Source organism: Rutilus rutilus (assembly GCF_951802725.1).
Source record: "Rutilus rutilus genome assembly, chromosome: 14".
Lineage (NCBI taxonomy): Eukaryota > Metazoa > Chordata > Actinopteri > Cypriniformes > Leuciscidae > Rutilus > Rutilus rutilus.
The window spans coordinates 4,515,103-4,537,194 of NC_140219.1; the positions used below are offsets into that span (position 1 = coordinate 4,515,103).

The 22,092-nt window shown below is 39.7% G+C and overlaps 3 protein-coding genes across 6 annotated transcripts in view; all 3 read right to left on the reverse strand.

Annotated features, from left to right (window-relative positions):
* Nucleotides 1-22,092, reverse strand: part of LOC311303879 (protocadherin gamma-A11-like) — a gene marked incomplete at its 5' end in the record, with an annotated part of 224,513 nt that overhangs the window by 147,119 nt on the left and 55,302 nt on the right. Inside the window, one exon of one of the 4 annotated variants that reach the window (XM_084430623.1) lies at nucleotides 13,831-16,215. The exons of 1 other annotated variant lie outside the window; for it this stretch is intronic. In XM_084430623.1, coding sequence (XP_084286749.1) covers nucleotides 13,831-16,206 — 2,376 coding nt within the window. Of the gene's footprint in view, nucleotides 1-730; nucleotides 3,890-9,263; nucleotides 11,640-13,830; nucleotides 16,216-22,092 lie in introns of those variants that run through there. 2 more of the 4 variants (XM_084430620.1, XM_084430619.1) reach the window with 2 other exon arrangements.
* Nucleotides 4,299-8,388, reverse strand: LOC311304103 (protocadherin beta-15-like; the record flags this gene model as incomplete). Its single annotated transcript, XM_084430966.1, has 2 exons — nucleotides 5,258-8,388; nucleotides 4,299-4,316 (listed from the first exon to the last, which is right to left on the reverse strand). The coding sequence occupies exons 1-2, from the start codon at nucleotides 7,631-7,633 to the stop codon at nucleotides 4,299-4,301; spliced, it is 2,394 nt and encodes a 797-aa protein (XP_084287092.1). The 5' UTR covers nucleotides 7,634-8,388.
* On the reverse strand, nucleotides 17,717-20,796 carry LOC311303886 (protocadherin beta-15-like). Its single transcript, XM_084430635.1, has one exon. It carries the CDS (start codon nucleotides 20,675-20,677, stop codon nucleotides 18,176-18,178), a length of 2,502 nt encoding a protein of 833 aa, XP_084286761.1. The 5' UTR covers nucleotides 20,678-20,796; the 3' UTR covers nucleotides 17,717-18,175.

The following is a 22,092-nucleotide window of genomic DNA, read 5'->3' on the forward strand; positions in this document are numbered from 1 at the left end:
CCATGATGAAAGTAGCCTAATGCAAAAGTTACAGAATTATTTCTAAAAAGTACTTTCTTGTTACGTTACAGAGAAGGCAGAAAGAATTATAGAATTTAAAAGCAAATTAACATGAAAAAAGTTCAAACAAGTTCCGTTATTCAATTGTTTTAACTTTCTAAACAATTTGCAAAGGTCGTTAATCCTTTCGATATCAAGGCCTCAGTCACCAATAAAAAACGATAATAAACATGATGATGATAATACACAGAGACAAGCCATATCGCATGACTTAAAACCGAGAATCAATGAAAAACGACGTCGTTATCAGAGAGCATGCTGTCTCAGATAACAATAAATAATAAATAAATAAAAATAAATAAAAAAACTTCCAAAAGGACGAAGAAAGTTCTTTGACTTTAGAAAGATTAGAGGCAGGGAAAGAGAAAGGAAAACGACAAGAAAAAATAAAAATGCTAATACGTAAAACTAGATTCGTGAATTAATTCGTGAACCAAGCATTCTTGACTTAAAATTTATAACATGACGAGAAAATCTAAAAAAGTATTTATAAACATTCCAATGACTGTAGCTACTTTTCTGTCATCAACTTCGCCTTCAGAGAATCTCCACGTGATCTTTTAAAGAGCCTGTTGCCAATCAAAGCAGTTACTTTGTACACAAATATTTAATATGGAATCCCAGGCCATGAAAAAAAAAAAAAAAAAAAAAAAAACTTTGTTAGTCCTACCTGAAAGGAATCGTTCATTTCCGCATCAAGTCCTTCAAGATCATCCACAGCGGACTGAGTCTTTTTCAGAGTCAGGTCAGCAGTCAGTGTGCCCTCATTATAAGATCTGATGAACTTGAAGTCACTAGTGCGCGAGCCCGTGGTCAGGTACGCGTCATAATTGTAAGTGCTGCGGAGAGTTCCCGCGCCCTCTACCTCTGCGTAATTTGGAGGGAGATAGGCGCTGGGAATGGCTACAGCTCCATCAAACAACAGTCTGGGCTTTCTCCTGCGACAAAACCTCACGGCCAGGATGATGATGATGAAGGTCAGGAAGAAAGTGGAAACGGACACCAGCGCGATGATCAAATAAAACGTCAGTTTGGAGCTGCTCTCGTCATGAGACATGTCTTTCAGTTCTGGAACTTCAGCCAAGTTATCTGATATGAGTAAATACAACGCGCACGTGGCTGAGAGAGAGGGCTGTCCGTTATCTCTCACGGACACAATAAGGTTCTGTTTCATGCTGTCAGGTTCAGAAATGTCCCGCTGCGTCCTGATCTCCCCGCTGTGGACATTGATAGTGAAAAGTCCCGGATCAGTCGCTTTAATAATGTGATACGAGAGCCACGCGTTCTGTCCAGAATCCGCGTCCACGGCGATCACCTTGGAGACCAGGGAGCCCGCCTGCGCAGCTTTGGGAACCATCTCGGTCATGAAGGAGTTTCCTTCCGGAGAGGGGTATAATATCTGAGGAGAGTTGTCATTCTCATCCGATATGAAGACACTCACGGTCACGTTACTGCTCAGAGGAGGAGAACCGTTGTCTCTGGCTAACACGAGCACTTTGAAACTCTTCATCTGTTCGTAATCAAACGACCTCACGGCATGAATGACCCCGGTGTCTCCGTTAATGGATAGAAAGGAGGACACCGGTGCGCCATTGACATCAGAGGACAACAGAGAATAAACTACAGTGCCATTCTGTCTCCAGTCCGGGTCTGTAGCTGATACTGAACAAATAGAGGAGCCCGGTTTGTTATTTTCTTGCACGTGAGCTCTGTAATTCTGCTCCTCAAATACAGGTGGATTATCATTCACGTCAGCTACAGTCAAGTGAATATTCTTAGTGGAAGATAAAGGCGGAGAGCCCTCATCAGTAGCAGTGATTGTAATATTATAATCAGAGAACAGCTCGCGGTCTAATTCACCTGTGGTCACCAGAGAATAGTAATTTTTGATGGAAGGTACGAGTTTAAACGGGACGTTTTGCTGAATAGTGCAGCGCACCTGTCCGTTATTCTCAGAGTCTCTGTCCTGAACATTAATGATGCCAACCTCTGTACCGGGTAACGCGTTCTCGGGAACGGGGCTATTCAGAGACTTAATCACTATAATTGGAGAATTGTCATTAACATCTGTAATTTCTACAATTACTTTAGTGTCCGAAGAAAGACCAAAGGCATCCTTTCCCTCAATAAGCATTTCATACCTTAATGCTTCCTCAAAATCAATGGGGCCTTTAACTTTTATCTCTCCATTGTTTTGATCTAGAGTGAATAGTACGTTCGCAATTCTCGAAATTCGGCTGAACTCATAGGTCACTTGCCCATTTTGTCCCTCGTCAGCATCAGTAGCGCTCACTGTCACCACTACAGTATCTACAGGAGAATTTTCAGGCAGACTGACTTTATAGACGGCCTGACTAAAGACTGGAGCATTATCATTAGCATCCAGCACAGTGACGTGTATGGCTACAGTCCCTGATCTCGGTGGAGTCCCGCCGTCTACCGCAGTGAGAATTAAAGTCACCTCTTTCTGTTGCTCACGATCCAACTCTTTGTCTAACACTAACTCAATATTTTTGCCACCATCCGCCTTTGTACTTACAGATAAAAGAAAATGGTTATTATTTTCAATCGAATAGCTTTGTACTCCGTTCTGTCCTATGTCAGCATCATGCGCCTCATTCACGCGGAACCGAGCGCCTTTATCAGCATTCTCACTTATCTCAAGCTTTATCGTGTCTTTAGGAAATGTTGGCGTGTTATCATTAATATCTTGTATTTTTATAGTGACACGGTGTATCTCCAATGGGTGTTCTAGAACTAATTCAAAATTTAGAGCACAGGAAAGCCCGTCATTACAAATCTCTTCTCTGTCGATTCTCTCCGCAACGGTCAGTTCTCCAGTATTTAGATTAATGTCACAGTATCGTTTTCTGTTACCTTCAGTATCAATGCGAGCCTTACGAGATGACAGCCTGTTCACATCGAGTCCGAGATCCTTTGCTATATTTCCAATCACAGATCCGCGTTTCATCTCCTCCGGGAAAGAATAGCTCACGTCTCCATAAGCGGTGTGCGCCATCAGCACGAAGAACAAAAGGCCAAACATCTCAGCAAAAACGCAGAACGTTTGAAACGCCTAAGCAATTAAATCCAGGAACACAACAATATACATGTAAAAGGAAAACATAAATGTAAATCTAAATTACGAGTGTGGGCAGAAGTACAATTTATGAGGCAGTCTCCGTCGACGATTTCGATAATGAGACGAGCTTGAAGCCCTGTGAATGACATCAGAAGAAGGGTGGAGAGATCTGTACTGAACACACACATCGTTTTTCAGGTGAACAGCGACACTATGAGTTAAAAGAAGAAACTGCATGATATTTGTATCTTTTGACAAAATTAAGTGCTGGAATGTACACCTAACTTGGTTATATACTTAATTATTTTGAGAAACAAGAACAAGCAGCGACATTCACTGAAGCCTGGAAGATAAATATAAAACCACAACATTTAAGGTACTAAAGTAAAAACAGCGGTTTAGATTGTAACATTATTTAGAAGCAAAAAAAACAAACAAACAAACAACAAAAAAAAAACACCAAGGATAAATTCCGGTGCAGCACCACGGACAGCGACAGTAAAACCTGATCAATGCTATTTCCATTTCTACCTAAATGACATTTAAAAAAATTGCTGACATCGGAATTTATTTGCCTTTAAAGACATATTTCACATAAAGGAGACATCGATGAGATAAACTTAAAATCACATAAAACAGCAACATTTTGTCATAGATTCGATTAATATCCGTATCCATTGAAAGGCAAAAAAGTAACAATTAGAAAGAAAAATAAAAAGATAAAATGAGCTCAACAGAACGAGTCAGTTTTAGATGTATTAAAAATGGCACCAACAGATAGGTTATAAGCTCTTCAAAAAAAAAAAAAAAAAAATGCTACTGACGAAAAAATAATGCAAAACTCAATAGTAAGACGACTCGTGAAACATGGTAAATGACTTACAATTGATCATACATGAGCAAATAAATAAATAAATAAATAAATAAAATAAACTAGACTAATTTAACTATATTTAAGACTTTAAACTGAACCTCATAAATGTTCATGCGTTTAAAAGCATTTGAATGAGCCGCGTGATCTTGCTATTTTAAAGAGTCTGTTGTCAATGAAAGCAGTCAAATAAATGACAAATAGGCATACACATTTAATCTGTAAACACAGTCCATAACTATTTATCTAAAGAAAGTATTCGTTAGTCCTACTTTAAAGAGTCACTCATGTCCGCATTATGTCCTTCAAGATCACAAGAACACAAATTTAACCAATTTATAAAGAATACACTTGTACAAGACATCGCAAATGCTTGAATCTAGTTCATGGTCTATATAATAGCACAAAAATGTAGGTAACCGCTCAACATCACCTGTTGTCTACAGTGAGCGGACTGTGATGTCAGTCCTGAATATGAACACCGTGAGTGGAGAGAAACAATGTGAATGCCAACGGTGGCACTGGTAAACAACAACAGAGTTAAATTGGGAAACTTGAATAACTCTGACAATAAATGGCAAAACTTGGATACAACTCATGAAATGACTTCACAATATCAATGGCCCGGAACAACCAAATATTCTCGTAGAATTTAAAAGAGAACAAGCTCGATTTGCAAGAACATCTGTTAAAAAAAAAGAGAAAAGGACTGTGTATATAGACACAGTATAGAGCAAAACCTCACCAGCAAAAGACACTGTCTGTAGAGCACCATGGACAGCAAATAGAATATATATATATATATATATTAAATGCGCCAAAAAAAAAAAAAGAAAAGAAATATAGAGAAACTCACCAACTATTCACACCGCATCTGATCACATTACATGAGTTTGAGCCATTTAATCTGAACTGTTAACATTTCTGAAATCCCTTTAAAACATTTTCTTTGTGAAAAAATATGACTAATATCAAACATTGTACATGTTCAGAAGTAGTTTCGCACATTTTGGCCATGATTTACAAAATTACACACACAAAAAAAACTTGATTGTGTAAATAAATTATTTTAGGAAAACACTGCTTTTCAGATTTAAAAATTACCCTCTAAAATGTTCAAGTCTACAAATATAACTTGAGTGAGCCACGTATTTTTATTTATTTATTTTAAATTAAGTCGTTCGCCAATGAAATCAGAACACAAATAAATATTACAACTTATTTAAAAAAAAAGTTAGTCCTACCTGAAAGGAATCGTTCATTTCCGCATCAAGCCCTTCAAGATCATCCACAGCGGACTGAGTCTTTTTCAGAGTCAGGTCAGCAGTCAGTGTGCCCTCATTATAAGACCTGATGAACTTGAAGTCACTAGTGCGCGAGCCCGTGGTCAGGTACGCGTCATAATTGTAAGTGCTGCGGAGAGTTCCCGCGCCCTCCACCTCTGCGTAATTTGGAGGGAGATAGGCGCTGGGAATGGCTACAGCTCCATCAAACAACAGTCTGGGCTTTCTCCTGCGACAAAACCTCACGGCCAGGATGATGATGATGAAGGTCAGGAAGAAAGTGGAAACGGACACCAGCGCGATGATCAAATAAAACGTCAGTTTGGAGCTGCTCTCGTCATGAGACATGTCTTTCAGTTCTGGAACTTCAGCCAAGTTATCTGATATGAGTAAATACAACGCGCACGTGGCTGAGAGAGAGGGCTGTCCGTTATCTCTCACGGACACAATAAGGTTCTGTTTCATGCTGTCAGATTCAGAAATGTCCCGCTGCGTCCTGATCTCCCCGCTGTGGACACCGATAGTGAAAAGTCCCGGATCAGTCGCTTTAATAATGTGATACGAGAGCCACGCGTTCTGTCCAGAATCCGCGTCCACGGCGATCACCTTGGAGACCAGGGAGCCCGCCTGCGCAGCTTTGGGAACCATCTCGGTCATGAAGGAGTTTCCTTCCGGAGAGGGGTATAATATCTGAGGGGAGTTGTCATTCTCATCCGATATGAAGACACTCACGGTCACGTTACTGCTCAGAGGAGGAGAACCGTTGTCTCTGGCTAACACGAGCACTTTGAAACTCTTCATCTGTTCGTAATCAAACGACCTCACGGCATGAATGACCCCGGTGTCTCCGTTAATGGACAGAAAGGAGGACACCGGTGCGCCATTGACATCAGAGGACAACAGAGAATAAACTACAGTGCCATTCTGTCTCCAGTCCGGGTCTGTAGCTGATACTGAACAAATAGAGGAGCCCGGTTTGTTATTTTCTTGCACATGAGCTCTGTAATTCTGCTCCTCAAATACAGGTGGATTATCATTCACGTCAGCCACAGTCAAGTGAATATTCTTAGTGGAAGATAAAGGCGGAGAGCCCTCATCAGTAGCAGTGATTGTAAAATTATAATCAGAGAGCAGCTCGCGGTCTAATTCACCTGTGGTCACCAGAGAATAGTAGTTTTTGATTGAAGGAATGAGTTTAAATGGGACGTTTTGCTGAATGGAGCAGCGCACCTGTCCGTTATTCTCAGAGTCTCTGTCCTGAACATTAATGATGCCAACCTCTGTACCGGGTAACGCGTTCTCGGGAACGGGACTATTTAGTGATTTGATTATAAGACTGGGGGAATTGTCATTTATGTCAGTAATTTCTATAACCACTTTTGTGTCTGAAGAAAGGCCATACCCATCCTTAGCCTCCACAATAATTTCATATCTTGATTCATCTTCAAAATCTATTGGGCCTTTCACGGAAATTTGTCCACTCTGATGATCCAATGAAAAAGATTCTTTTGCATATTCGGATAAATGACCAAATTCATAAGTCACTTGCCCATTTTGTCCCTCGTCAGCATCAGTAGCGCTCACTGTCACCACTACAGTATCTACAGGAGAATTTTCAGGCAGACTGACTTTATAGACGGCCTGACTAAAGACTGGAGCATTATCATTAGCATCCAGCACAGTGACGTGTATGGCTACAGTCCCTGATCTCGGTGGAGTCCCGCCGTCTACCGCAGTAAGAATTAAAGTCACCTCTTTCTGCTGCTCACGATCCAACTCTTTATCCAACACTAACTCGACATACTTGCCTCCATCTGTTTTTGAATTCACTGCTAAAACAAAATTTAAATTTCTCTCTAAAATGAATGTTTGCACTGAATTGTGGCCGACATCCGCATCACGAGCCTCAATGACACGAAAACGAGCACCTTTATCGGCACTTTCACTTATTTCTAGATTGATTACATCTTTGGGAAATATTGGCGTATTATCATTAATGTCTTGGATTTGTAGGACAACGCGATGCAATTCCAAAGGATTTTCTAATACAAATTCGAAATTAAGCACACAAGAAAGCCTCTCCTTACAAAGCCCCTCTCTATCTATCCGATCGGCCACTATCAAATCTCCCGTTGTCAGATTTATGTCGCAGAATCGTTTTCTGTTACCTTCAGTATCAATGCGAGCCTTACGAGAAGACAGTCTGTTCACATCGAGTCCGAGATCCTTTGCTATATTTCCAATCACAGATCCGCGTTTCATCTCCTCCGGGAAAGAATAGCTCACGTCTCCATAAGCGGTGTGCGCCATCAGCACGAAGAACAAAAGGCCAAACATCTCAGCAGCAACCTTTGAAATGCTTGGGAAATTCAGCAGAAAGTAATTCCAGTAATGCAACAGTTAAAATGTTAAAGAGAACACGTGAAACTAAATAATAAAAAAAGACCAGTCACATTCGACGATTTTTTAGAACGAGACGATCTCGCAGCCCAGTGTATGACATCATCAGAAGCAGGGTGGAGAGATGTGTGCTGAAGACACACATTGTTTTGTAGGTGAACAGCGACACTATGAGTTAAAAGCAAAAACTGCATAAGAATCATATCTTTCACAGGATTAAGCGTCAGAACGTAGCCTACATACACTGAACAGATTTACTTATATAAATATTTTTTTTCAAAACCAGAGGCAGCAGCAACATTCTCTGAAGAATTGGAGATCGAATTTACCACAGCATTTAGGCCTTCAGTATTTAAAAACAAAAACAAAAACAAAGACAACAGAAAGCTATGAACTACATCGTATATGGGGGGCACCAGTGCAGTGCAACAGTTAAGCACCATGGACAGCAACATGAAAAACCTGTAATATGCCATTTCCAATTCGGCTAAAATAAAATAGTTAAATTGCTGACATCGGAATTAAATTTTCTTTATAAGCCAGTTTCATATAAAGGATAATAACTAAAAAGGAAAAAAAATAAAACTTCTTAAAAACAGCAACATCACTTAGTATGATTCATAAGTTGTTTTCATCATGGAGACCAAAACATGTTCCCACAAGGACAAGGATTTAGAATATTACCATCTTTGTGGACACACGGACACACACACACACACACACACTTCCTCTACTACAGCATGGACAGCAAATAAAAAAAAAAGCCTTTCTATTAAACTTCATATTCGAGTGTATTGGCGCTTATAAAACAATACTTACATAAAAATGTAAAGCCATTTATAAACCTTTTTTACACAGAGACAACATGTGACACAAGCTAAAACTAGGTAAATTAATATAGCTTTATTAATGATCCACATTGCGTTGGATCACATTCGTTTATCCTGGGCCAGATTAAATAAGCTCTATTGATCATTAATATTTCTGAAACCCCTTTTAAAACCAAATATGTATTGTATTATTTTCAGGGAAAATGTGCCTCCACAAGAATTGACTACAATCCCAAGCGAATTAGCTTGCTTGTGCAACCTATCAAATTTCGTTTCCAGGTCGTGGGCCGGTGATGTACTGTAAACACTTGCGCAAACCGACAATAAATGTAGCTACTTTTCAGACGTGAAATTGACCCTGAAATGTCGCACCTGCAAAAGACCACTTGAATGAGTCAAATGAAACTTAGCAGAAATGCATAATTCGTGACGCCTCATATCTTAAAACCGACCATACATGAAAAAAAAAAAAAAAAAAAAAAAAAAAAAAATATATATATATATATATATATATATATATTTTTTTTTTAAAGAATTCTATTAAATGTAGCCTTAAAAAAATATTAAAAAATGACTTTCAAACATGTCCATGTGCATAAAATAAAGCATTTGAATGAGTCAGACAGTTTTGGTCTTTAAAGAGACTATTGGCAGTGAAAGCGGTCAACTTTGAACAAATTTGACACACTTAATATGGAAGTCCAGACCATTAAAAATAAATACTTTTTTAGTCCTACCTGAAACGAATCGTTGATATCCGCATCAAGTCCTTCAAGATCATCTACAGCGGACTGAGTCTTTTTCAGAGTCAGGTCAGCAGTCAGTGTGCCCTCATTATAAGATCTGACGAACTTGAAGTCACTAGTGCGCGAGCCCGTGGTCAGGTACGCGTCATAATTGTAAGTGCTGCGGAGAGTTCCCGCGCCCTCCACCTCTGCGTAATTTGGAGGGAGATAGGCGCTGGGAATGGCTACAGCTCCATCAAACAACAGTCTGGGCTTTCTCCTGCGACAAAACCTCACGGCCAGGATGATGATGATGAAGGTCAGGAAGAAAGTAGAAACGGACACCAGCGCGATGATCAAATAAAACGTCAGTTTGGAGCTGCTCTCGTCATGAGACATGTCTTTCAGTTCTGGAACTTCAGCCAAGTTATCTGATATGAGTAAATACAGCGCGCACGTGGCTGAGAGAGAGGACAGTCCGTTATCTCTCACGGACACAATAAGGTTCTGTTTCATGCTGTCAGGTTCAGAAATGTCCCGCTGCGTCCTGATCTCCCCGCTGTGGACACCGATAGTGAAAAGTCCCGGATCAGTCGCTTTAATAATGTGATACGAGAGCCACGCGTTCTGTCCAGAATCCGCGTCCACGGCGATCACCTTGGAGACCAGGGAGCCCGCCTGCGCAGCTTTGGGGACCATCTCGGTCATGAAGGAGTTTCCTTCCAGAGAGGGGTATAATATCTGAGGGGAGTTGTCATTCTCATCCGATATGAAGACACTCACGGTCACGTTGCTGCTCAGAGGAGGAGAACCGTTGTCTCTGGCTAACACGAGCACTTTAAAGCTCTTCATCTGTTCGTAATCAAACGACCTCACGGCATGAATGACCCCGGTGTCTCCGTTAATGGATAGAAAGGAGGACACCGGTGCGCCATTGACATCAGAGGACAACAGAGAATAAACTACAGTGCCATTCTGTCTCCAGTCCGGGTCTGTAGCTGATACTGAACAAATAGAGGAGCCCGGTTTGTTATTTTCTTGCACATGTGCTCTGTAATTCTGCTCCTCAAATACAGGTGGATTATCATTAACGTCAGCTACAGTCAAGTGAATATTCTTAGAGGAAGATAAAGGCGGAGAGCCCTCATCAGTAGCAGTAATTGTAATATTATAATCAGAGAGCAGCTCGCGGTCTAATTCACCTGTGGTCACCAGAGAATAGTAATTTTTGATTGAAGGTACGAGTTTAAATGGGACGTTTTGCTGAATGGAGCAGCGCACCTGTCCGTTATTCTCAGAGTCTCTGTCCTGAACATTAATGATGCCAACCTCTGTACCGGGTAACGCGTTCTCGGGAATGGGGATTTTAAGAGATTTAATCATAATAATAGGGACATTATCGTTTGTATCAACAACATCAACTAATACAGTAGAATAACTGGCTAACCCTTGAGCATCTTTACCTTGAATTGTAAGTTCAATTGAGCTTTCCTCCTCATAATCAATAAGCCCCGTTATTTTAATCTCCCCAGACAATGGATCCAGCGAAAATGTTTGCAGGTGGTTTTCAGTCAAATGACCAAATTCATATGTTACTTCTCCATTTTGTCCCTCGTCAGCATCAGTAGCGCTCACTGTCACCACTACAGTATCTACAGGAGAATTTTCAGGCATACTGACTTTATAGACGGCCTGACTAAAGACTGGAGCATTATCATTAGCATCCAGCACAGTGACGTGTATGGCTACAGTCCCTGATCTCGGTGGAGTCCCGCCGTCTACCGCAGTAAGAATTAAAGTCACCTCTTTCTGCTGCTCACGATCCAACTCTTTATTAAGAACGAGCTCGCCATATTTTCTTCCATTTGCCCTGGTAACTACATTAAGGAGAAAATTTTCATTATTTTGAAGTATATATGACTGCACTGAATTCATTCCAATATCAGAATCATGAGCCTCTTCTAATAAATAACGAGATTCTTTGTCTGCAGATTCACTAATTTCGAAATTGATTAGAGTTTGTTTGAATTGTGGTGAATTATCGTTTATGTCCTGAATATTGAGAATAAATCGATGCAGTTCCAAAGGGTTTTCTAACACGAGTTCCTGCTTCAAAACGCATGAAGCTTTCTTTCCACAAAGTCCCTCTCTGTCGATTCTCTCCGCTATGGTCAGTTCTCCAGTATTCAGATTAATGTCACAGTATCGTTTTCTGTTACCTTCAGTATCAATCCGAGCATTACTAGATGACAGTCTGTTCACATCGAGCCCGAGATCCTTTGCTATATTTCCAATCACAGATCCGCGTTTCATCTCCTCCGGGAAAGAATAGCTCACGTCTCCATAAGCGGTGTGCGCCATCAGCACGAAGAACAAAAGGCCAAACATCTCAGCAGCAAAGCAGAACGTTTGAAATTCCTAAGCAATTAAATCCAGGAACACAACAATATACATGTAAAGGAAAACAATACATGTAAATCTAAATTTAGAAATGTAGACAGAAGTACAGTATATGAGGCAGTCTCCGTCGACGATGTTCTACAATGAGGCGAGCTTAAAAGCCCTGTGTATGACATCAGAAGCAGGGTGGAGAGATGTGTACTTAAGTCTAAGGGTTTTGCAGGTGAACAGCGACACTGTGAGTTAAAATAAAAAACTGCATGATCTATTTTTATTAATTTTTTTAATCTCTTGACAGAATTAAGTGCTTGGAATGTACACCGAACTTGCATATGCTGAATTATTTTGAGAAACAAGAACAAGCAGAGACATTAACTGAAGACTGAGAGATAAATAAAATAACAACAACATAAAAAAAAAAAACGGTACAGAAGGCTACATTATTTATGTGCAAAATACCCAAACGTCAAGAATAAATGCGGATGCAGCACCACGGACAGCGACAGTAAAACCCGCTCAACGCTATTCCCATTCCTACTTAAATGGTATTTAAAAACTGTTGACGTCGGAATAAAATTTCCCTTATAAGCCACATTTCACATAAATGAGACATCGATGAGAGAAAGCAAAATGACATAAAACAGCAATATTTTGTCATAGATTCGATTACAAAAATCCGAATCAATATAGGCACAAAAAGAGATGTTAGAAAAAACGTTAAAATGCGCTCGACAAAAGGATTAGTCAAAAGAACAAGTCAGTTTCAGATTTATTTCTCTTTAAATGTGACCAAAAAGGCTAACTGTAAGCTCTTTGAATAAAATAATGGCGACTAAAAAGAACGCAAAACTCAATAATAACACGACTTGTGAAACATGATACATCATACATGAGCAAAATCTAAAAATAAATTAGACTAATTTATACATTTTTCAGATTTTAAAATGAACCTCACAAATGCTCATGTGTCTAAAAGCACTTGAATGAGGCGCGCGATCTTGCTATTTTAAAGAGTATGTTGTCAGTGAAAGCAGTCAAATAAATTGTATATACACATTTACTCTGTAAATCCAGTCAATAGTACCTCAACCGTTTAACATCATCTGTTTGTCTACAGTGAACTGTGATGTCAGTCCTGAATATGACACCATGAACACCATGAGTGGAGAGAAACAATGTGAATGCCAACGGTGGCACTGGTGAACAACAACACAGGGTTAAAATAGGAAACTCTAATAACTCTGACAATAAATGCCAAAACTTGGATACAACGCATGAAATGACTTTACAATATCAATGGCCCGGAACAACCAAACATTCTCGTAGAATTTAAAAGAGAACAAGCTCGATGTTCAAGAGCATATTCTTAAAAACACGACTGTATTTAGACACAGTAGAGCAAAAAACCTCACCAGCAACAGACACGGTCTGTACAGAACCATGGACAGGAAATAGAAATATGCCCTTTTCATCTAACTTACTATCCAACATTTTTTTTTTTTTTTTTTTTTTACACGACGGGAAAACCAAAAAATAAACAAAATAGCCTATAGAGAAACTCACCAACTATTCACACCGCATCGGATCACATTACATGAGTTTACGCCACTTAATCACAACTGTTAACATTTCAACAATTAACAACTGTAAACATTTTGCCTCTGATAAAAAAAAAAAAAAAAAGTACAAAAATAACTTGATTGTGTATTGAATAAATAATATATGAAAACACTGACATAAGTTTTCAGACATCTAACTGACCCTCTGAAATTGATTGATTGAACTTTATTGTCCGTGTACACGGAAATTTGTCTTGCAATACAAGCTCCAACAGTTACAATGCAACAACCTACGAAAAAAAAAAAAAAAAAAGCTAAAAACATATAAGCATCAGTAACAACATAAATAGATAGTTAATATGATGGGGGGCCCTGCCCTGCAAGAGTGGTCTTCAATAGCCATAAAAATATAGATGAAAGTGGGTAGGAATTAACACTTCTTTACTCTCCCGTATTGATTCAGCAGAGATATAGACAGAGGAACAAATGTTCAAGTCTACAATAACACTTGAGTGAGCCAAGTTTTTTTTTTTTTTAGTTTTTTTTCTATGGCCAATGAAAGCAGTCAATAGAAAACACACATAAATACTAAATCTAGTTTAAAAAAAAGTTAGTCCTACCTGAAATGAGTCGTTAATTTCCGCATCAAGTCCTTCAAGATCATCCACAGCGGACTGAGTCTTTTTCAGAGTCAGGTCAGCAGTCAGTGTGCCCTCATTATAAGACCTGATGAACTTAAAGTCACTAGTGCGCGAGCCCGTGGTCAGGTACGCGTCATAATTGTAAGTGCTGCGGAGAGTTCCCGCGCCCTCCACCTCTGCGTAATTTGGAGGGAGATAGGCGCTGGGAATGGCTACAGCTCCATCAAACAACAGTCTGGGCTTTCTCCTGCGACAAAACCTCACGGCCAGGATGATGATGATGAAGGTCAGGAAGAAAGTGGAAACGGACACCAGCGCGATGATCAAATAAAACGTCAGTTTGGAGCTGCTCTCGTCATGAGACATGTCTTTCAGTTCTGGAACTTCAGCCAAGTTATCTGATATGAGTAAATATAACGCGCACGTGGCTGAGAGAGAGGGCTGTCCGTTATCTCTCACGGACACAATAAGGTTCTGTTTCATGCTGTCAGATTCAGAAATGTCCCGCTGCGTCCTGATCTCCCCGCTGTGGACACCGATAGTGAAAAGTCCCGGATCAGTCGCTTTAATAATGTAATACGAGAGCCACGCGTTCTGTCCAGAATCCGCGTCCACGGCGATCACCTTGGAGACCAGGGAGCCCGCCTGCGCAGCTTTGGGAACCATCTCGGTCATGAAGGAGTTTCCTTCCGGAGAGGGGTATAATATCTGAGGGGAGTTGTCATTTTCATCCGATATAAAGACACTCACGGTCACGTTGCTGCTCAGAGGAGGAGAACCGTTGTCTCTGGCTAACACGAGCACTTTAAAGCTCTTCATCTGTTCGTAATCAAACGACCTCACGGCATGAATGACCCCGGTGTCTCCGTTAATGGATAGAAAGGAGGACACCGGTGCGCCATTGACATCAGAGGACAACAGAGAATAAACTACAGTGCCATTCTGTCTCCAGTCCGGGTCTGTAGCTGATACTGAACAAATAGAGGAGTCCGGTTTGTTATTTTCTTGCACATGAGCTCTGTAATTCTGCTCCTCAAATACAGGTGGATTATCATTCACGTCAGCTACAGTCAAGTGAATATTCTTAGAGGAAGATAAAGGCGGAGAGCCCTCATCAGTAGCAGTGATTGTAATATTATAATCAGAGAGCAGCTCGCGGTCTAATTCACCTGTGGTCACCAGAGAATAGTAGTTTTTGACTGAAGGAACGAGTTTAAATGGGACGTTTTGCTGAATGGAGCAGCGCACCTGTCCGTTATTCTCAGAGTCTCTGTCCTGCACATTAAAGATGCCAACCTCTGTACCGGGTAACGCGTTCTCGGGAACGGGACTGTTAAGAGATTTAAGTATAACCATAGGGGCGTTATCGTTAACATCAACAATATCTATAAATACGGTGGAATAACTGGCTAAACCTTGACCATCTTTAGCTTGAATGGGAAGTTCGATCGTACTCTCCTCTTCATAATCAATTGGACCCGTTAGTTTAATTACACCAGACACTGCATCGATGAAAAATAATTGCAGGATCTTTTGAAGTAAATGACCAAATGCATACGTCACTTCTCCATTTTGTCCCTCATCAGCATCAGTAGCGCTCACTGTCACCACTACAGTATCTACAGGAGAATTTTCAGGCAGACTGACTTTATAGACGGCCTGACTAAAGATTGGAGCATTATCATTAGCATCCAGCACAGTGACGTGTATGGCTACAGTCCCTGATCTCGGTGGAGTCCCGCCGTCTACCGCAGTAAGAATTAAAGTCACCTCTTTCTGCTGCTCACGATCCAACTCTTTATTAAGAACGAGCTCTCCATATTTCTTCCCATTTGCCCTGGTAAGTACATTAAGAACAAAATGTTCATTATTTTGAAGTGTATATGACTGCACTGAATTCATGCCAATATCCGCATCGTAAGCCTCTTCTAATAAATAACGAGATCCTTTGTCTGCTGATTCCTGTATTTCGAATTTTATAACACTTTCCTTGAACTGTGGTGAATTATCATTTATGTCCTCAATATTGAGAATAAAACGATGTAGTTCTAATGGATTTTCCAGCACGAGCTCTTGCTTAAGAACACACGAAGCTTTCTTTCCACAAATCTCTTCTCTGTCGATTCTCTCCGCTACGGTCAATTCTCCAGTATTCAGATTAATGTCACAGAATCGTTTTCTGTTACCTTCAGTATCAATGCGAGCCTTACGAGATGACAGCCTGTTCACATCTAGTCCGAGATCCTTTGCTATATTTCCAATCACAGATCCGCGTTTCATCTCCTCCGGGAAAGAATAGCTCACGTCTCCATAAGCGGTGTGCGCCATCAGCACGCAGAACAAAAGGCCAAACATCTCGCCAGCAAAGCAGAATGTTTAAAATGTTTCAGAAATTGTTCAGAAATTAAATCCAGATATACAAGTAACATGTAAAAGAAATATAAGTGTACACATAAATCCAATGTCTGAAATAGTCCTTCGCTCACCGTCGACGATTTTCTATAACAAGACGAGCTTGAAACTGTATGACATCATAAACAGGGTGGAGAGATGTGTACTGAACACACACATGGTTTTGCAGGTAAACAGCGACACTCTGAGTTAAAAAGAAGAAACTACATACAAATTATATATATTTTTGACAGGATTAAGTGTCGCATCATATAAAGAACTCTGGTTATACACTTAAAATTGTTTTGCAAAACAAAAGCCAGCAGAAACATTTTCTGAAGCGTGTGAGAGAAGTACGACCACAGTACGTGTAGTATTAAAAAAGAAAAGAAAAGAAAAGAAAAGAAAAGAAAAGATGTAGCACGATAGAGTTGTGTGAGGTATAATATGAGAGGAAAGAGCAACACGCTCATACACCAGAGTAAACGCTAGTGCAGCACCACGGACAGCGACAGGGAAAACCAGCTCTATGCTATTTCCAAACAGAATACAAGGACATTATTGGACATTTACAAAATCACACTTAATGGCATATTTCTGTCATCCGACTTTAATTCCATCTATATACCATCAATGCATAAAGGAGACATCGATGAGAGAAAACGTAAAACTACTTAAAATATTAACATTCATAGATCATATTACAAATAGCAGGATACACGGACACACATAGTCTACTAATGATCCAAAAAATATTTAAAACTAATAATAAAAAAAAGCTAGAAAGAAAGATTATTCAAGAGTGAAGCAGGAATTAGATTTCTTACCTCTAAAGATCACCAACAATCAACTTTTAACCTATTTAAATCCAAAACAGTAGCTAGAGGGAAAAAAATAAGTACCTAAATAAGTAAAAACACATCGATTTGTGAATCATACAGTACCTCATGATTTAAAACTGCCCACATGACCAAAAAAATAAATTAAATAAAAATAAAATTGAAGACAACTTAACTCATGATACATCTCTCATGTCAAAATTTCACTCATATGTCTACAATAAAAGTACATGAAAGAGACAAAAGATCTGTCAAGAACAGAGTCTGCTGCCATGAAAGCACTTAGTTCAGAACACAAATACATATAAAATCTGTAAATCAAACTATTCTTAAAAAACAACAACAACTGTGATAGTACTACCCAAAAAACAGATACACTGTCCTGCACTCCAATGTATTTCATACGCAAGTTAACGCCACACAGGTCTTTTACAAGTTTTTGTAATTAAGTCTACTAAAATGAAGCTGCTAAACAAATTCATATTAAGGATACTATGATGAAAGTAGCCTAATGCAAAAGCTACAGAATAATTTCTACAAAGTAATTTCTTATTAAGTTACAGAGAAGGCAGAAATAATTATATAATTTAAAAGCAAATCAACATAAAAGAAAAGTTCAAACAAGTTCCATTTTTTAATTTTTGTAACTTTCTAAATAATTTGCAAATGTTGTCAATACTTTCGATATCAAGGCCTCAGTCACCAATATAAAACGGTAATGAAACATGATGATGATAATACACAGAGACAAGCCATATCGCATGACTTAAAACGGAGAATCAAGGAAAAAAGACGTCGTTATCAGAGAGCATGCTGACTCAGATAACAAAACAAAAAAAGCTTCCAAAAGGACGAAGCAAGTTCTTTGACTTTTTATTAAGTTTAGAGGCAGGTAAAGAGAAAGGAGAAAAAAAACAAAACAAAAAAAAACCGCCAATATGTAAAATATATTTGTGAATTAATTCGTGAATCATCTTGACTTACAATTGATAACTCATGACCAGAAAATCTAAAAATGATTTATAAACAAACCAATTAATGTAGCTACTTTTCTGACATCAACTTCACCTTCAGAAAATCTCCACGTGATCTTTTTAAGAGCCTGTTGCCAAACAAAGTTGAACTTTGAACGCAAATACACATTTAATATGGAAGGCCAGACCATTAAAACATAAAAACTTTGTTAGTCCTACCTGAAACGAGTCGCTCATTTCTGCATCAAGCCCTTCGAGATCATCCACAGCGGACTGAGTCTTTTTCAGAGTCAGGTCAGCAGTCAGTGTGCCCTCATTATAAGATCTGATGAACTTGAAGTCACTAGTGCGCGAGCCCGTGGTCAGGTACGCGTCATAATTGTAAGTGCTGCGGAGAGTTCCCGCGCCCTCCACCTCTGCGTAATTTGGAGGGAGATAGGCGCTGGGAATGGCTACAGCTCCATCAAACAACAGTCTGGGCTTTCTCCTCCGACAAAACCTCACGGCCAGGATGATGATGATGAAGGTCAGGAAGAAAGTGGAAACGGACACCAGCGCGATAATCAAATAAAACGTCAGTTTGGAGCTGCTCTCGTCATGAGACATGTCTTTCAGTTCTGGAACTTCAGCCAAGTTATCTGATATGAGTAAATACAACGCGCACGTGGCTGAGAGAGAGGGCTGTCCGTTATCTCTCACGGACACAATAACGTTCTGTTTCATGCTGTCAGATTCAGAAATGTCCCGCTGCGTCCTGATCTCCCCGCTGTGGACACCGATAGTGAAAAGTCCCGGATCAGTCGCTTTAATAATGTGATACGAGAGCCACGCGTTCTGTCCAGAATCCGCGTCCACGGCGATCACCTTGGAGACCAGGGAGCCCGCCTGCGCAGCTTTGGGAACCATCTCGGTCATGAAGGAGTTTCCTTCTGGAGAGGGGTATAATATCTGAGGGGAGTTGTCATTCTCATCCGATATGAAGACACTCACGGTCACGTTACTGCTCAGAGGAGGAGAACCGTTATCTCTGGCTAACACGAGCACTTTGAAACTCTTCATCTGTTCGTAATCAAACGACCTCACGGCATGAATGACCCCGGCGTCTCCGTTAATGGATAGAAAGGAGGACACCGGTGCGCCATTGACATCAGAGGACAACAGAGAATAAACTACAGTGCCATTCTGTCTCCAGTCCGGGTCTGTAGCTGATACTGAACAAATAGAGGAGCCCGGTTTGTTATTTTCTTGCACATGAGCTCTGTAATTCTGCTCCTCAAATACAGGTGGATTATCATTCACGTCAGCAACAGTCAAGTGAATATTCTTAGTGGAAGATAAAGGCGGAGAGCCCTCATCAGTAGCAGTGATTGTAATATTATAATCAGAGAGCAGCTCGCGGTCTAATTCACCTGTGGTCACCAGAGAATAGTAATTTTTGATTGAAGGTACGAGTTTAAATGGGACGTTTTGCTGAATGGAGCAGCGCACCTGTCCGTTACTCTCAGAGTCTCTGTCCTGCACATTAATGATGCCAACCTCTGTACCGGGTAACGCGTTCTCGGGAACGGGACTATTCGGAGACTTATTAATGATAACCGGAGCATTGTCATTAACATCTGTAATCTCTATCATTACCATTGAATACGATGTTAAACCTGCAGCATCTTTAGCTAAAACACGTAACTCATATGCTGATTTCTCCTCATAATCTATTGTTCCGATAGCAGTTATTTCTCCAGTGTTGCGATTTAGCAAGAACAATCTCTTATCTTCCTCAGAAACATGACCAAATGCGTACGTGACCTTTCCATTTTGTCCCTCGTCAGCATCAGTAGCGCTCACTGTCACCACTACAGTATCTACAGGAGAGTTTTCAGGCAGACTGACTTTATAGACGGCCTGACTAAAGACTGGAGCATTATCATTAGCATCCAGCACAGTGACGTGTATGGCTACAGTCCCTGATCTCGGTGGAGTCCCGCCGTCTACCGCAGTAAGAATTAAAGTCACCTCTTTCTGCTGCTCACGATCAAGCTCTTTATTTAATACCAATTCACAGTATTTCCCTGCTAAATCGTTTGATTTGACATATAAAACGAAATGCCCATTGCTTTCCAAAATGTAAGACTGAACTGAATTCTTCCCTACATCCGGATCGTGCGCTTCCTCAAGTAAAAACCTTTCCCCTTTGTTCGCAGATTCCCTGATTTCCATTCTGATTACATCCTCGTCAAAATGCGGAGCGTTATCATTCATATCGTCAATGTGTAGACTAATTCGATGCAATTCTAAGGGATTCTCAAGCATAAGTTCTTGTTCCAGAACGCATGAAGCTTTCTTTCCACAAAGACTCTCTCTGTCGATTCTCTCCGCTACGGTCAGTTCTCCAGTATTCAGATTAATGTCACAGTATCGTTTTCTGTTACCTTCAGTATCAATGCGAGCCTTACGAGATGAAAGTCTGTTCACATCGAGCCCGAGATCCTTTGCTATATTTCCGATCACAAATCCGCGTTTCATCTCCTCCGGGAAAGAATAGCTCACGTCTCCATAAGCGGTGTGCGCCATCATGACACAAAAGCAGAGCGAAAGCAGTAAAACAAATCCTGCGTTTATCTGCATTCTGAAAGAAACACAAAATATATTCTATGTGGAAAAAAGTGAGACAGTGAAAACCAAAAATGTGCCAAAATGATAGGGAAACCCCATATGCAATTAATAAACGAGTCAAATATACAAAGTCGACTATTCCTCTTTTCTCTGCAGCAAACAGCCTCTTATAAATGAAAAAGTGGGTGGGAGGATATTATTTGTCTGTTCTACAAAGGTATACAGCGACGCCATGAGGCTGTAGGGAAGAATGGTTGTAAGTTTTTACTATTTATATAACATTGTCTGCAGTTTATGGAGGATATATGAAGAAGTAATATGTATCGTATTTATTGAGAGCTAGTGTATGCAGTAAGGCGGTCAGCAAGTACAGTTCTTTCGTTAAGCACCACGGACAGTACTATTAATGTGTTGGAATAGTTACTACAGAGAGATATTCAACAGAGACAGACATTTTCAGCATGGTTTGAAATTCCATGACAGTGAATAGATAGGACATTAACTTAAAGTTCTTATGAAATAACAGCAAATCCATATGCAAATAAAATGTGTCAAGAAAGAAAGGAAAAGGCTATGATATGATACATGTGTGCAAAACACCACTAATGCTGTACCAAGGCTGCATTTCATAAAAAACGAAACAAAACAAATCTATTAAACAAACAAGTAATCTCTGGACTTTGGAAAGATGCACATCAAAACATCAGACCGACAAGCACCTGCACTTGGTTAAAAGAGTATAGGTCACAATATCAAAATAAACAACTGAAGAGCTCATGTCAACAACAACAACAACAAAAGTTAAAAGCAACATTTGCATCCAATGATTTCAATGTCTAATATAAAAATGTTTGGCCCCACTTTATTTTAGCTGTCTTTAACTACTATGTACTAACATTTTAATCATTTGATAAGATGCACTTATTGTGTATATACATGTTTTTACATTGCACTTATATAATTTAAATTACCAGCATGTAATTACAGCTGTAATTAATTTCTGTAATTACATATATAATTGCACCGTTGAGCCTTCCTTTAAAACTTAACCCATCCTTAAACCTGCCTATACCACCAAACCTGTCCCTATCCTTACCCGTATATCCCTCCTCAATAGCAGCACAAGTGTTTTGCAATGCAACATGAACACAATAAGTACATTGTACTTTTTTTATTTTATGTAAGTACACAGTAGTTAAGGACACCTAATATAAAGTGTGACCCAATTTAGAATAAAAACTGCGATGCCAGTATTTTTTATAAAAAAAAAACACCAGAAAGTAAATAACTGAGTAAAAAGTATCATATTTTTATACAATTTCACAACACTCGAGTGGATGACTGGATAATACCTGGTCTTAATGCTTGTTTTCCACACCCAAAAACAATAGTTAAATTGAAAATAATAGCAAACAAAGCATATTAAA

Bases quoted from the DNA above. Each gene is read 5' to 3' on its own strand.
- LOC311303886 (XM_084430635.1), bottom strand. From the start codon at position 20,677: ATGCAGATAAACGCAGGATTTGTTTTACTGCTTTCGCTCTGCTTTTGT.